This window comes from Pleurodeles waltl, chromosome 1_1 (assembly GCF_031143425.1).
Source record: "Pleurodeles waltl isolate 20211129_DDA chromosome 1_1, aPleWal1.hap1.20221129, whole genome shotgun sequence".
In the NCBI taxonomy this organism is placed as follows: domain Eukaryota; kingdom Metazoa; phylum Chordata; class Amphibia; order Caudata; family Salamandridae; genus Pleurodeles; species Pleurodeles waltl.
The window spans coordinates 505,725,164-505,741,856 of NC_090436.1; the positions used below are offsets into that span (position 1 = coordinate 505,725,164).

Genomic DNA, 16,693 nt, shown 5'->3' on the forward strand with positions numbered 1-16,693 from the left:
ACCCTTGGAAAGTTGCACCATGTGCAGGTTTCCAGGCCTACTTCTGGCAATGCCATGTGGCTTTTTATGAATAGGAAGGCTCCTATTCTCCCTGTGTGAAGTTCTCTTTTGTGGGGAACTCCTTGCAGGAGAAATTTAGCGTTCTGTACTAATACATGTTTTTTTCTTTTCTTTTGCTCTGCGGGGAACACATTTTTCTCCATGGAGAAAGGTGTCTGCTACACTCCACCTCACCTGGATGTGAGCCATTGCCCTTTCTATCCTGGAAAGGGGTATTACTTCAGTCATGGGTAAATCCCTGACCATTTGCAGGGTAGAAAGGAGATCAAGAGGAGTTTTGGAATGACTGCAAACATACATCTTTGTGGATGCCCTCAAACATTCAAGACAAATTACGCTTTTGATAGCACACTTTGGACTTACTGCTGTGTATTTCTCTGCACTCTTGTTGGGGAAAGCAAGTGTAGTAAGTTCATAAACACTTGCATGAAGTCCCTTTGTGAATTCCTGGAAGGCAGAAAAAAAGTTAAATCCAGTCATAAACTTACATTTTTGAGTAATTTTGCCTTTGTCAATTCGTTTGATAAGTCCAAATAGCTACAAATGTATAAAAGAGAAATTGGGACAAAACACCGAAAAACTTCATTAAATATTCTATTTTTCCCTCCAAGTCATGTGAAAGCTTAACCTTTCAGGAAGTATGTGGGGATTAAGGAAACCAATTAAGTATCAAGTGATAAGTAATGTAATATTATTGACAAAGGCATCCTATAAAACATAAGAATGTTGTAAGAACTTACTCCTAACATTTTAAGGGAGACAATTCATATAAGGTAAGTGATATAAATGTGCTTAAACACTGAATAGCAAAATAAATGTAGGGCCTGATAACACTAGATTTCTTAGGGACTCGTAAGTGTCAGTGGTGTCACAAATGTTCAGGGAAGAGGATAGCTGTGTGGTAACAGAAAATCCTGTTATGCTCATCTATTGGACAAGGAAACATGTGACAGAACTGCATCCCCATGTTATCTATAGAGTGGAGGTATTCATACTTTCAGACTCCTTGCTGAATGAGAATCCTCCATTTGGAGATTTAGCCCTGTCTTCAGAGATCTTGGCTGCTTGCTGTTATTCTGCTTTATAAATCCAGTCCCATGGTTCTCTAGTGAGATGAAGTTTGAGAGAAAGGCCCGGCTAATAAGGAATGTAGCCAGTGTGAACTTGAAGGTTGGTGCATTAAATATATAGCTTAATTCGGACTGAAATAAAATGGATAATCATGCACTTGTATATTTGCAGTACTGCTTTAACCATCTAGATTAAAGTCTGTAGTAACAGTATTGGGAGTCATTAACACGTCCCATGTGTCAATGCTGTGTCAGAGAAATTGTAAAGCAACATATTTTGACACAATGTTTTGAGCAACATTAATAATTTTGAACTAAGCTGTATGTATTGTGCAAGGTCTGTCTATATTTTTAGTTTGACCTCTAGACATGTATGGGTGCATACATTGTTTTGTGATTAATATCATGTTTTTATATACCTCTTTGATCCTAAATGTAAAACACTTTCAAAACAATTAATATTACCTAGGCTTATTTGTTACTTATTTTACCAATCCTACAGGATGAATAGCTGAGATGGTCTTGCTGAGATTTGAACATTACTCACAGATCTCAGCAGCAACTTCTCTTACCTGCTGACTTATTTATGGATGTAAGAGTGTGCGCCCTGTCAAACAAAACACAACGTGTGTGATTATTTCTGTTTAAGTCGTTAAGTGTGAGCCTGAATTGCACCAGACGGTTTCCCACCTTGCACAGAGCATATTCATGATTTTGTGAGTAAGTTTGAAAGTAAACTAATGAACAAACCAATGTGAGCCTCTATGAGTGCTCAGACTAAAGTCTACTGTATACCACAAAGGTCTTGGGATCTATGTTAGTTTTATTTTCTTCTTAGGGAGTTTCATTATAGAAAGTTCAAAATTGATAATCTGTTTTCGAATGGTAGTTCATCTGTGCACAAAGATAACAATTCTTAAATCAGCCAAGGTTAATCACTCTACTCCCCTTTATGATGTTCTTTTAAGAAAACTAATCAAAATTCTATCTCAGTCTTGGCACTGCCTCAAAAGAGACAGTTGGTCCTAAGCTGCTATGATATATATGCCTCAGAAAATAAGCAAGCCCAGATATGTTACAGCCTTGATACTGAGGTGCAGCTTGAGTCCCTGAGGCAAAAGGAAATACTGAACCAACCCCCGGGTACACACATTTCAATTCAACTTAGAGCAAGTTACGGAGAAAAACAAAGTGATAGATAAAAATACCATTGCTAATAACTCTGGATAGTTTTCCTTCCTTTTTATTTTTTGCTTGGTGCATCACCTTTAGGAACAATAACAGCGATAAAAAAAAAAGCTACCCTGAATGATTGATAGTGGTTTGGATGAATTTAAGCATGTTCCCATATCACTTTTTTTCCACAGACCAAGTCCTGGCTGAAAGGATAGTCGCACACCATGGGTAACTTCAGTTTCTTTTATTGAGCTCCTTAGTATGTGACTAGCAGGGAGGAAGGTCCACAGCAACTGATCCACTCCTTCAAAACCAAACATTCGAATTCCCACATTATGATCCATACACATTCTATGCCCACACATATAGTTCCAGCTAAGAACCCAACACATCTTCCTCCTTATGCAAATTAACTTACAAATTTGATATATGCATTACATAAACAGTGAATTTGTTAAAACTAACATATTCACTAACTAATTGCTATACCTCTACAATTGACAACATATAATACAATACGCCAATTTTACCTTTTTTCCTTTAAATAATGATAATAATAATACCAAACATAGCACAATGATGCTTATCTTAATTCATAGTCCTGTAATTTGACAGGCAGTAATCACTCTCTGGACGATCTTCTAGGAACATCCAGCAGAAGTTAATTTCTGCGCTTTGCTCCTTCTTCCTTATACCATCATTCCATTTTCTCTCTACAAACAATGATATTCTGTCTTTGTTTTAGCACTTTTGATCACCCAAAGTCACAGAATGAGTCCCAATTCTCCTCACTCTTCTAGGGCTGGAAAAATGACTCTCTCCCTTTACAGAATAAGATTTCTTGACACTAACTACATCACCTTCTTCCCCAAGCTCCTAGACACCTTCTTAGCATGCTTATCTTAAGCTGCCTTTTTCTCTCACTCACACACGTCAAGGTCTCCTCGGATGGCATTTCCTTCTGCATCCAAATTCTGTCATCTGTAATCTTCCTTTCATTAAAACAAAAGGTGAAACCTTGGTTTCTAAATTAGGCGCAGTGTGAATTTCCCACAAGAGATTCTTAACTTCCAATCCAACCCATTTAGGAAGGATAATTGTATGTTCTCTTGAATTACTCTGTTACAGCGTTCAACCAGACAATTGCTTCTGGGATGATATAGTGACATGTTTGATTCCGAATTACTTAAGCAACTCTCCAAACTTAAAGGAGACAAATTGTGGGCCATTATCAGACACAATTATATCCGGCACACCTTCCCTCAAAAGCAAATTCTCTAGCATACTCTTCAAAGCATAAGATGTGATGCTATTAACAAATGCCACTTCGGGCCACATAAAATAATAGTCCATAATCACAATACCAAACTTAACCTGGCCATTACCTACATGCATAGGATCAATCATATCTATAGCCAATTTAGACCAAGACTTGGCCAGAACAGAAACAGCATTTAAGGCACTCAAAACAGTCACCTGCGTCTTATCAATGGCCACACAATACAAACATTGCCACACAAATTGCTCCATTATGTGTCCATTCCAGGCCACCAAAACATATCCCATACTCTCCTCTTCATGGCTCACATTCCAATATGACCTTCATGCTCCAAGTTCACCACGTTAGATCTCAAACTCTCAGGAACAACCAGAACATTAGATCTATGCAGGAACCCTCTAACTACCAAGAGTTCAGGACCAACATGCTTATACACATCCACTGTGACATCTGAACACTTACTCCTTGGCCATCGCTTTCTCACATAATCAATCACCAATTTAAGAGTACTGTCCTGCTCTAATTCCACTAACCAGACTCAGAAATAGCCTCCTTATCTGTGCTTGAAAACTCATTAACCACAATCTCATCATCTTCCTTGTAAGACATGCCATTCTTCGGATCCTCAACTCCAAAAGGCAATTTCAAAAGACCATCAGCCAATACATTTTTAATTCTAGGTATATATTCTATCCACTAACAATAGTCCTGCAGTCTGTACTATCATTTAGCAATTCTTGGTGAGGATCTTCATGTCCCTTTTGTAGTAAACAAATTGACCAACGGTTTGTAATACACTCACACCTCAAATTCAGAAACCCACAAATATTGGCAAAAGTGGTCCACACGCCACCAGCACTCCAGTGCCTCACACTGCACCACTCAGTAGGATGACTCATCACCCCTGAGACTGGGACTTGCAAAAGCAACAATTAAATTTGTCCTATTTGTTTTTTGCAACAACACCACTTCTAAACCAGAACGACTGGCATCAGTAATCACAATGCTGGAATCATTAGTATCAAAAGGTTTAAGCGGAATGGCTTTAGCCAAATCAACTCCTGCTTTAAATTGTTATCCACACACATTTCTCACCTTTCTTAAGAAGTGCATGTAACGCAACCGTTTTTTCAGCACGTCTTGGAATAAACCATGAATAAAACTCCATAAGGCCCGTAAAAGATTGCAACTGATCCTTGCTTTCAGGCACAAGTGCTTCAACAATGGCTGTTACTAAGTTCTCCTTTGGCTCTACTCCATGTGCAGATAGCTTGTGCTTCAGGTAGTCCACACTCTCTACTACAAACCTGCACTTCTCTGCTTTTAAGGTAACACCCTTCTCTTCCAAAATAGTTAGTACTTGAGCCAACTTCCTGTCATGACTAGCCTTGTCCTCCACATACACCAACTTATCATCTGGAAACAAGTAACTCCTTCCACTCCTTTAAACATTGTGTCTATGAGACCCTGAAAACAGCTGACACCGAGACTAGACCAAAAGGCATCCTTTTAAAGTGGAACGCTCCTTCAGGGGCGATAAAGGAAGTTAAATGTCAAGACTTACGATTAAAGACAATCTGGTGATACACGAATGCCATGCCCAACGTTGAAAATATCCTAGCCTCTTTAATAAATGAAAGCATCTGAGTGATGTTAGGCAAGGGGTGTCTGTCAACCCAAATTCTAGAATTGAAATCTCTCAGGTCAATACACTGCTGTTAAGTTTGCATGCCAGCACAACTGGAGACGACAGTTTTGAACCTTCAATGGTCCTAATGATGTCTTGTTCACAAAGTTTGTCTAATTCCTTCTGTAATTCTAGTCTAAACGTCAATGGAACTCTCCTTACCTTAGGTACAATGGTTTCTACCTGTTTGAGTTGTATCTTATGTTTGAACTCCTTCAACCTTCCCAGTTTATCCTTAAACACCCTAGGAAAGGCCGTTTCCCATTCACAATCATTTAAAGCCCAAACAGCTACACATTCATTCTTCTAGAGAACTTGCTCAGAAATATTTGTATCCATTATTATTCCAAATTACACTGTTCTAATCATCCTGGTAAAGATGAACCATACTTAGCAACACAGACAATGGCAACAGAAATATTCCCTTTTTCTCAGACCAATGTCCTTTTCCGGGAAATTCTTCAGATCATCCACTCCAACCAATGTAAAAGGCGACTCTGAGTCAGCCATCATGTTTCCATCAATACTTCTAACATTTACTTAATATTAAGGTCTCCTAATCATGGTAACATCTGTGAGCAACACACTTTTGTCAACACTCTGAACAGGCACCTCAACATCCAAAATTACGCTCTCGTCACTAAATTCCGTAGATTTTTTATTACTTACAGCACTGATTATGTTTCCTTTTTCATTTTCCTTAGAATTGAATAATTTAGTACAATGTCCCTTCTTTTGATAATTTGCACACAATTTTCCAACAGCTACACAAAAAATTGAGTTTCCTAAATGATAGGCCTTCCCACAGCTGTAACACATTAAATTCTTTGATTTAACTTTACTCTTCTTACCAACTTTAATTCCCAATTCAGCAGCTACCTCCTTGGCTGAATGTTAGACCGTTGAGCCATGGATGATACCGTGCTTTCAATGCCTGTTGTCAATTCTACAGGTTTGTTTAGAATTAAGTGGTAATCTTTTTATTGTTAGTATGCTCTATTATTTGATCTCTAATTAACTCATTTTCAAAGTCTCTATACTCTAGCATAGATAATGTTCTCAAAGCGCCCACAAAACTCTCAACCTGCTCGTTAGGTAATTGATGTTGTCTATAAAATGTAGGTCTCTCGAACATTATATTCTTATGAGGTTTAAACAATGCATCTAACATTTTAAGTGCAGGTGCTTATTCATCTTCAACATCACCCTCACCCATCACAGATTTATGAGGTAGATGTTTTAATATTTTCCTATCATCCTGATCAAAACAGTGTTTTAAAAAGGCAAATATCTTTTTGTGAGTAAAATTATCCCTATCAATGGAATTGAGATATGCCTCAAAACCTTCCTTCCATTGTTCTCAATATATGTAAGGATGACCCGGACTCGTAAAAAAGGAGGAGGAGGAACTGTGTTCTGCTGCATCCTTCCCAATGTGCTATCAACCTGCCAAAATTAATTACACACAAAATTTTTGCTACCCACATGTTGATGTGACAAAGATGTGCATATCACCATAAATATACACATAACACTAATGTTCCATTAATGTCTCGCAGTATCCACAAAAAAACAGGCCCAAAGTTAAGGTGTCCATATCACCACCAGCGCATGCACCTAATGTTCAGTGCGTACATTACTGTAGCAGAATACATATGACATTCTTGTTGTATTTAAGGTAAATTACCTAATACCCATACAATAATTTATATATACATTGCATATACCAAAGTTCAGTCCCCGAGTTCAGGTTTGCACATCACCATCCGTGTATGCATCAACATCAAGCATGCTTTTTGCTGTTGAGGACATGTTAATAGCATACGTTCTATAACCAATATAACTTAAGGAGTGCACATTGCAAAAACATGCAAAACTGTCAATTCAACAAAATATGATTTTAAGGTGGGCGCATCACGGAATGCACACTTGTGACATAAGTACCTGTTCCCACAGCTGCTGCTGCCATCAGTGATGAGATTCTGAAGAACAAACCTCTTACTTTAAAATAGCCGCTTCACACAGACACATGACGCATGTCACATGGTGCAGGAGAAACGGAAATGCTGCCTTCACTTGCCCTGGCCCTTTACTACTACTAAGATTGCCGCTAAACACAGCCATGCAACGCACATCATGGCAGAAGCAGGAACGATGCCTTCACTTGATTTTGGCTTTTGAGTTCTCTGAAGATGGCTGCCTCGCTGTGACGTTGTGCTGCTGCATGTTATGTTGCTGCAGGATAAAGGTGCTGGATCCAATAACGTGGTCCCAGATAGCACATCTCTGAAAATATTCCTCCCAAACCAGAATATACCCTGACTGAAGAGACATATAGACAACAAAGTAGGAGGAAACACTGTCAGCACAGCAAATATCAGAGGCTTGAGACCTCGAAAGTAGGCTTGATGCAGCAAAAAAGCTTCACATGACACTTTTCCTTGAGGTGACTGGGGCATACTGAAAGCCGTGCCAGTCAACTCATTGCCAATAAAAGGATACTTGCATACCATTGGTAACTTCAATTATTGTTATTGATTTCCCTAGTATATGACTGGCAAGAAGGCAGGTCCACAGCAACTGACCCACTCCTTCAAAACCAAACATTCAGTTTCTCACATTATGAGCCACACCCATTCTATGCCCACACATATAGTTCCAGATAAGAACCCAACACTGGCCATAGTACCTTGTCCTTTGGTGGGCTGAAGGATTGAGGAGAAAACAGGGCAAAGTAGCTTTACTGCCATATAGAACAAGTTAAACACGGACTGTTAATGGAAGGGTGTTCTGTACATAAAGGGATACATAAATATCTATTTTTGTACTTTCTCTTTCAAGCCTATTTCCTGTGAAATGTTACAGATACACATTTAGGCCCATATTTATACTTTCTTTGCGCCGCATTTGCGTCATTCTTTGACACAAAAGCAGCATAAACTTATAAAATACAATTATAATTTATAAGCTTGCATCGCTTTTGCGTCAAAAAATGACACAAATGCGGCACAAAAAAGTATAAATATGGGCCTTAGTTTGATACCCTCACACCCTCTCCCCAGTGGCTACCAGCATGTATTTAATGTACATGTGCTTGAGAGGTGGATATCTTTTTAGTTCTAGTCCAATGGAATAGTTTCCTGTTACATTGGATACATATTAATATACCAATCACCTTTAGATAAGAAATTAAAATATGTTTTTCAATTAAGCTTATGAATAAAAGGCTGATGCACTTGGGAATTCTAGTCTGGAAAAGGGGCATTTTTCTACTCCACAAGCACCCACAGGCCTAACAAAATAGCACTTGACAACAACAACATATGTAATTAGTGTGAGGGAAGGCAGAAAAGGATGGCAGGAAGGGAAATAAGTTTAATTTCAGAATAGTAAAACAAATCATAGCTGAAAAGCTATAAAGCATTTACATCTTGCTGGACATCTATTAGACTGGACTGGAAACATAAAACAGTTAACAAGAGGAAGTCAGAAGGCAAGTCTTTGCCATCTTCGCTCCCATGATTTGGAACAACCTTTCCTTCAGCATCAGATCTGTATCACCATCTAATCTGCGGTTGATAAAGGATCTGAACACCCACCCCTTCATAGAAAACGATTTCTCAGTATGATAGGATTCACCAATCACAATACACTTGCTTCATTGTACAATTCCTGCATCATAACTCAGGGCTCTCACCCATGTCCAACTCTCTGGTTCTCTTTGTATAGGTTCATGCTTTGCAAATATATTTATACTTATTTATGATTCGACCCACAATAATTGTATCATCAACATAGGCAACAATCATGCAAAAAGACCCCACAATTTTGCAGAAGTGCGCCATTAAATATGACAAGTCGGCTGGGAAAACATGCAGTCTTGTCTGACTGCACTAATTGTTCTGATTTTGTTCAATTTGCCTCCTTAATCAGCCATCCTGCTAGGTTAGATTCCAATATAGGTGCTCATACAATGAGTTAACACACGTGGAGGGATTCTAAGTGCCCTCAGCTTTCTCCACAAGAAGGTCTGATCCACCATGTCTGCAGTTGTCATGAAGTCTAGATACAGAAAATACAAAGGGACTGTTTTCTTCTTCACTGCCGTCATGCCCCACATCCTCAGGACCATCATATTGTGTGCTTTTGAGTACCCTGCTCTAAAGCTGAAAATAGTATTCAACAAGATTTTGTACTTTCTTTGGCAAACTAGCAACATGGTTACATTTTTCCACTAATTGAGTACTATATGTATATTCCCATTTGCACTAACAAGCAAGAAAAGCATCTCTGACCTTCACATATCAAACTTATTTAGAAAACCATTCTAACTAGATTATGGAATGCAAGTTCTCCAGCACTGTAACTCCTAGATTTCCCCACACAAGATCTTGGGACTAGGCTTTATCATTAACTGGCCAGTATTAGTGATTGTTCATACCTAGTCAATAACGTCACCTGCTTGGTCTGTGGTATAATTTTGAAGTTATGTTATTCTAGCTAGATGTAATGTCCCCTCCCCTCATTGCAGAAGACAATAATGGAAAAAAACTCTTTACATTCCTTTCTGAGTTAAACATTCAGTTGAATTATTTTTTTTAATGAGCTAATTACTTTTTAATTTAGTCTAACTTTTAAACAGTAACAACAGTTATATGTATAGTTAATTAAAAAGCCAAAATGGATTAATTTATTTACTATTATTTCCTATTCAGTGTTATATTATTTTCTGTGGTAGTGACTTGCAGTACCTGTGAGTGGCAATTTATGGAGCTAGACTTACTCAAGAGCTTGGACAGAGCACTTGTACTACTGTTTTGATGCTTTTTGGGTTGTAGTAACTTTAGAAGTATACTTTTTGAATAGCAATAGTTTTATTCTGGTGTGGTGGGTGTTTGAATTAACATGTCCCTCCCTAAAAGCCTTCTGACCACTCCCTAATCTCCTCTTTATTCCTTTCTAAAACCCTCCCATTTGGTTGCAAGTATTCCCATTTTCCAACCACTCCCTCTTATCGCTCCCACATTTACACCTAACTCTCAGGCTTATATGTGTGGAGATCCCACTCCACTCTGGCAGAGATCTCTGCTTAAAACATGTAGGAGAGGAGGACTTGGTGTGATTGGCATTTAGGTTTGTGAAGACCATTCTTTAGTTTGTGAATAGCTTTTACTTTACATACTACAAAATGCATTTTGTTAGTAGTCTCCCAAAGTGGCAAATGGAAACAGATTACATATTTGTATGTGTTACAGATGCCAACACCTTCAGAATGGACTATACCATGATAAGATGTTTGTACTTAGACTTATTGGAAAGGTAACAAAAATAATTGTAGTGCGATTCAGTCATGTCAGACATGAATGTAGCACCAGTCTATGACATACAACTGAACCACTGAACTCATATTCCAAGTTACATACGCGGTGGGAGACTGCGCGAGTTCCTTGTTGGCATGGCTGGCAAACCCAGCAAAAAGAGGCTCTGTTATAGTTGAACCCACTCATCTTGAGGGAAATAGCATTAGTTCCCAAAAGGCAATTAATGATGAATTTCGTAAATACTATGCAGACCTATACACCAGTAAGGCATACCCAACAGACGAAGAGATACATGCCTTTCTGCGACATCTTCCACTCCCTACTGTGTCAGTCCAAGATGCAACAGAACTGGGTGCACCGACCACGGTAGTGGAGGTGAAAAAGGCCATAGCCAATATGGCACGTAATAAAACACCTCGCCCAGATGGGTCTCCGATAGAATTCTATTCGACTTATCTGTCCAAGCTGGGACCACGACTATCAGCCTTTTATGAGGAGGCTCCTGTGTGTCAGATCCTCACTACATCTGCCCGTGAAGCCCTGATCATCCCATTGTTGAAACCTGGGAAAATCCAGACAGACGTGGCTTCGTACCGCCCTCTCTCGATGCTGGCAGTAGATTATAAGATACTGAGTAAAATACTGGTGCTGCGCCTTATGCGCCTCATGCCGCACCTGATACATATGGACCAAGCTGTGTTTATACCAGGACGCCAAACGGCAATGAATATACAACGCCTCCTTGCTTTACTTCATAGCGATGGCTATGACAAGCAATAGGCGGTAGTCTTTGCCGTTGACTTTGAAAAAGCCTTTGATAGCCTGGAATGGTGCTATTTATATGAAGTACTTCACAAGTTTGGGCTGGGGGACCGATTCATAGCCTGGACGAGACTGTTGTACAGTGACCCGACGGCCAGAGTCCGCACCGGCAACACTATCTCTGAAAGCTACAGGGTGGCTAGGGTAACTAGGCAGGGCTGCCCTCTCTCCCCTCTGCTCTTTGCATTAGCAATAGAACCATTAGCTTGTATAGCCAGAGCAGGGAGAGCTTGTGGGGGTATCACTCTGGCAGAGCAAACCCATCATATTGCGTTGTATGCAGATGACCTCCTACTCTTTTTGAGGGATGCAAGAGATGATCTGCAGAGAGCTCAGGCATTGTTAAAAGTTTGGTGAATTACCTGGACTGAAAGTGAATTGGCAGAAATCCAGCCTATTCCTGACGATGGAGGGAAGAACTGCCGTCCCGACATTGGGGACCTACAGTGGGAACCTAGACGCCTGACATATCTAGGAGTCCACGTTTATCATAGTGACCGGGACTTGTTCGAGGGCAACATGCAGCGGGCTCTGAGGGGCGTTCGGGGATCCATGGTGTTCTGGACTACCCTGCCAATTTCAGTTGCGGGCAGGGTGGCGCTTCTGAAGATGATAGTGCTGCCCCAACTGCTAATTCTTTTTACGACCTTACCGGTATGGATCCCGAGTGTTTTCTTTAAAGAATTGAACTCTATAGCCACGGGATTTATATGGGGAATAGGCAGACGACGGCTTGCGATCACGGTGCTGCAACGCTCACTCGAGGAGGTAGGACTGGCTGCCCCCGAATTTGAAGCTTATTATCTAGCAAGTTAGCTACAATGGCTAACCAGATGGATGGCGAGCTGTGTGGTGCAGGAGCACGAGGTATTGCCTTTCACCCCGACCTACCCTCACTAGCCAGGGTCATCTTTGGTCTCGGCCCCCCATTGGACTCTAGACCTCATGTAATTATGGTGATCCATAAATGTTGGCAGCGTCACCTCCGTAAAATACAGTGTCTTAGGCCTTATGCTCCGGAGACACCGCTGAGGTGCCTGCTATCACTGCCACATAAAGGGAACTGGGGAGGAATGCGTAGATTGGAGGTGTCAGGAGCAACTACCCTGGGTGCCCTGTACGAAGACTCCCTGCTGCCCTTTGAAGACTTCCGAGTCCGATATCAAATTCCCGCAGGGCACTTCCTGCTCCACAGGGCAGTCACTGACACAATGGGCTGACACTGGCAAACTGGGAGAACAGAGCCCCCCACATCAGATGTGACTGAATACCTGGTAAGCGCCATGGGGACACACAGGGCAGTGACCTGCCTTTACAGAAAAATAAGGACTACAATGTGCCAACCGTTGACAGGTTTAAAGCAAAATTGGGAAGCAGACTTGGGATCCTCCATAGAAGACAAGGACTGGGAGGAAATTCTGACTCGGACCCCGCGAGCCTCTAGGAACGGCCGATTTAAATTGATCAACACCTATGTCTCACACAGAGCATACTTGACCCGGGGTAGGATTAGGAGACACTTTGGGGCGCCCGGGGCCGGGTGTCCCAGATGCGGGGAGGAGGGGGCTGAATTCATCCACATGTTCTGGCACTGCCCAACATTGCGTGAGTATTGGCACACGATCACGCAGCTCCTTACTGAAACTATTGGGCGGGCGATACCTAATGATCCCAGACATTGTCTGTTGGGAGGCTATCGCCATCAGGCCAAACATAAAACACTAATCAATTCCAAGATATGGCCCTGGTCTTGGCCAAAAGAGAAATAGCAATGACATGGAAAGCAACAGCGGGGCCACCGACACACACATGGAAAAGGGATGTCCTAAAATGGGCCAAAGCAGAGGAAACAATAAGACATCAAGAGGCATGGAGAGGCCAGGGGCTGGTGGAGAGAGCCCGGGCTTGGAGCACACTGGTTTATGACTGGGAACAACGGGAGGAGAGAGCATCGCTAACCGGAGAACTCCCCTAAATACCCTGAGGAACCCCACTAAGAGGGACATTAGTGTAGACCTCCGAAACAAACCCACAACAATATAATTATCCCCCGAGACAGGAACAAACTGGTGGAGCTGACTACTAGTAGACATAAATCACTGCCCTACAGAGTAACACTAGAACCCTGAAAACTTCTGACATACAGCACTGACTAGGCACACGAGCGACAAGCGTGGAGGGAGGGGAGAGGGAGGGAGTTCGATCCTCTCAGGGAGAGGCCCATATCATAGAAACATTAAGAATGTCTATTTGGTCATTACATAAAACTTGGCTTGCCGAATCTTTAATGGATGCTTATGCAGATGATGTGATCCAGTGGAAACTGTAAGTTGCATGTCAAGTAACGGCAACTGTAAAACAAGAGATACGAACTATCGACAAAGATTGACAAGACACATTAATGTTGAGCTGCACGGCCCTCCTTTGGGGGAAGCACATTGTGTTATATGTTTTATATTGAAAACCAATAAAATACATTTTAAAAAAAAACTCATATTCCAAGTTACTGGGCCCATCATAATTAACTGGCCACTCATAACGAGTGCCATTGAGTTTACTGGTTGTTTTTTTCATTACAAGACCAATGCATTTACTGTATATGCTATAAACTGCCTATTTGTAACATTTATAGATGTCTAAGTAAAATGTTGGATTCCCATTTCACTTTTCATTTCAGGTCCTGGGACAGTGCACATTGGTGCGGGTGTAAATGGTGGTAGCAGGTATACAGGACTGATGCAAGATGTGAGGCTTTATCAGCGTAAATTGACTGTAGCTGAAATCCGAGAACTTCATGTTGCTCCACCAAAAAGTGATCTGCATCCCATCTCTGGGTACTTGGAATACCGCCAGGGAGAAACCATGAAGTCATTTATAGTGTCTGCAAAAGACGACCAGGAAACAGAAGGTGAGGAGTTATTTCTCCTCAAATTGGTATCTGTGTATGGTGGAGCTCGGATATCAGAAGAGAACACAACTGCAACATTACGGATACAAAAAAGTGACAACGCCAATGGGCTGTTTGGCTTTACAGGATTGTGTATCCCTGAGGTGAGATATCTCTTTTATAGAAACGTAGTACTCTTCAAAGTCACAAGAAATACCAAGTGTCCCCCAACCATAGGTATCTTCTTTCACAAAGTACACTAATTAATGATACCATAAGTCAACATTTCTAAAATATGCATTAATTGTTCATTGATATCTGAATCTCTTGTGCTAATAGGATAACATAGCAGTTTGTTCCTTTAAATTAAACAGCAACAAATCTTTGGGGGTTGATTCACAAAGAGTAATGCTGGAAAGACAGAAATATAGACGTACACCTAGTATTTGAATACCTTTACAACTGTAAAAAAAATACCAGGAGGACTTCTTGAACCCTGTGACTGTCATAGGTTTCCAGAATCATTCATATGCGGCCACCTTTCGTGAAAATTAGACCAAGACGGTATCCCAGACAAAAAAGTTGATGTTGACACCCTGGGAAAAATGATTACAATGTACATTACATATAAATAGGAAAAAATTGTTTCATGCATCGATGACATCATATAACAACTTGTGAATAATAAGGTAGAATGCAATAAAATGGGACTAGTATTATATACATAATTTACTATTTGAGTTAAGATAATGCACCAGCTAAATAGGTCATATTTCAGAAACATAAAACCTAAATGCATATGGATACATACATATACATAAGGCACGGAGCAGATAAAAGGGTGCAGACTCACAGTGTTAATGTTTTATTGTCTTCCAGCTGTTATATTATTTCTGCAATATCGACTAACAGTTTATGGTCAAGATAAGGAATCTGTAATTAGGAAAAGTAAAACTATGACCCTCATCAAGACTTCGGCAGTCTTTTCCAAAGACCATCGAAGCCTGGGCGCCAAAATACTGGCAGTGCTGGCGGTCTTCATACCGCTCTAATACGACTGATGTCTGGCTTCTGCCGGAAATCGGGTGGAATTCTGAGACCAGTCGTGCTGGTGGTCGGCGGTGCAGAGGTGGTACTGCCACGCCAAACAATGACCGCACACCGTATTACAACCCGTAATATGGTTGGCGGTGTCTAGATGGTGAGGTGCTGCCGGCAGTGGGAGCGCTAGTACCCATCCCCTCCTCGACAAATGAGTTGAGTGGATCAAACAACAGGGGAGGGTGTGTGTGTGTGTGTGTGTGTGTGTGAGAGTGCATGTGTGAATGTCGTGAATGCAGGAAGAAGGGGCATGCTTTTGGGTGCATGTTTGCGTGTGTGAGTGATTGTGTGTGGACAGGGGAGGGGGTGAGTGTTTGTGTGAGTGGATGGGAGGAGAGCGCGTGTGTGCGTGTATGGGGTGCAGGGGTGTGTGTGTGTAAATGTATGTATGCGCATGGGAGAGGGGGAGTGAATGTGTGTGTGTATGCGGTGTAGGGGTGTGTGTGTGTGTGAATGTATGTATGCACATGGAGGAGTCAATGCATGCGTTTATGTGGTGTTTGTGTTTGTAAGTGTGAATGGGTGTGTATGTTGCATTTGCGTGGGTGAGTGGGGGTGTGCTTGTGTGTGGAAGTGTGTGAGTGCATGTGTGAGGGTATGTGGGCATGTGTGCGAGTGTATCCTGGCAACAGGAATGTCTATTCCTATTGCCAGGGTGCAAGACCGCCAGAGTTTTCTGGCGGTGCGACCGCCAGAAGAATGCTGGTGGTCTCCCGCCTTGTGATACCACCAGGGGTATCACGCCATCCAGCGTGCTGGAGGTGCTCACCTCCAGCCTGGCGTAATGCAGTAATGTGGCGGCACGGGTGGAGGCTCAGCGTTTTGGCTTTGGCCTAACCATCAAACCCCTAATTTGGCGGTATTCACTGCCGGCCTGTCAGCAGTGACACCGCCAAAGCAGCCCTGGCGGTCTTCTGACCGCCAGGGTCGTAACAAGGGCCTATATTCCCTCTATATTCCTATCTTGTTGATATTATCGTAGTCAATACTGTGGAGTCGATTTATGAGCATGTCGATGTTTGTGACCCTGATACTATGACATGGAATCATGTTTTAAGTTATCTCTTGAAAGGGACTAATGGGTTGTTAGATCTGAAATTGTGGATAGAAAGCTCCATTTACACCCATAGAAATATTGTGTCAGCATGAGTTTTTGAAAATGAGTTTATAATAGAAATGTCTCATAGCTCATCAAAATACAGGATCCTCACTGAAAGATTTGTAGCATGCCTCATCGCCTTATTTCGACCTAGTAATATATTTCTAGGAATGGGCTCAGCCTCTAAAAGG

At 41.4% G+C, this 16,693-nt stretch overlaps 1 protein-coding gene across 1 annotated transcript in view; it reads left to right on the plus strand.

The window, feature by feature from the left end:
* The window catches only part of ADGRV1 (adhesion G protein-coupled receptor V1), a 2,003,619-nt gene that overhangs the window by 415,473 nt on the left and 1,571,453 nt on the right, over positions 1-16,693 (plus strand). The window contains exon 21 of the mRNA XM_069225272.1: positions 14,093-14,466. Coding sequence (XP_069081373.1) covers positions 14,093-14,466 — 374 coding nt within the window. The remainder of the gene's footprint in view (positions 1-14,092; positions 14,467-16,693) is intronic.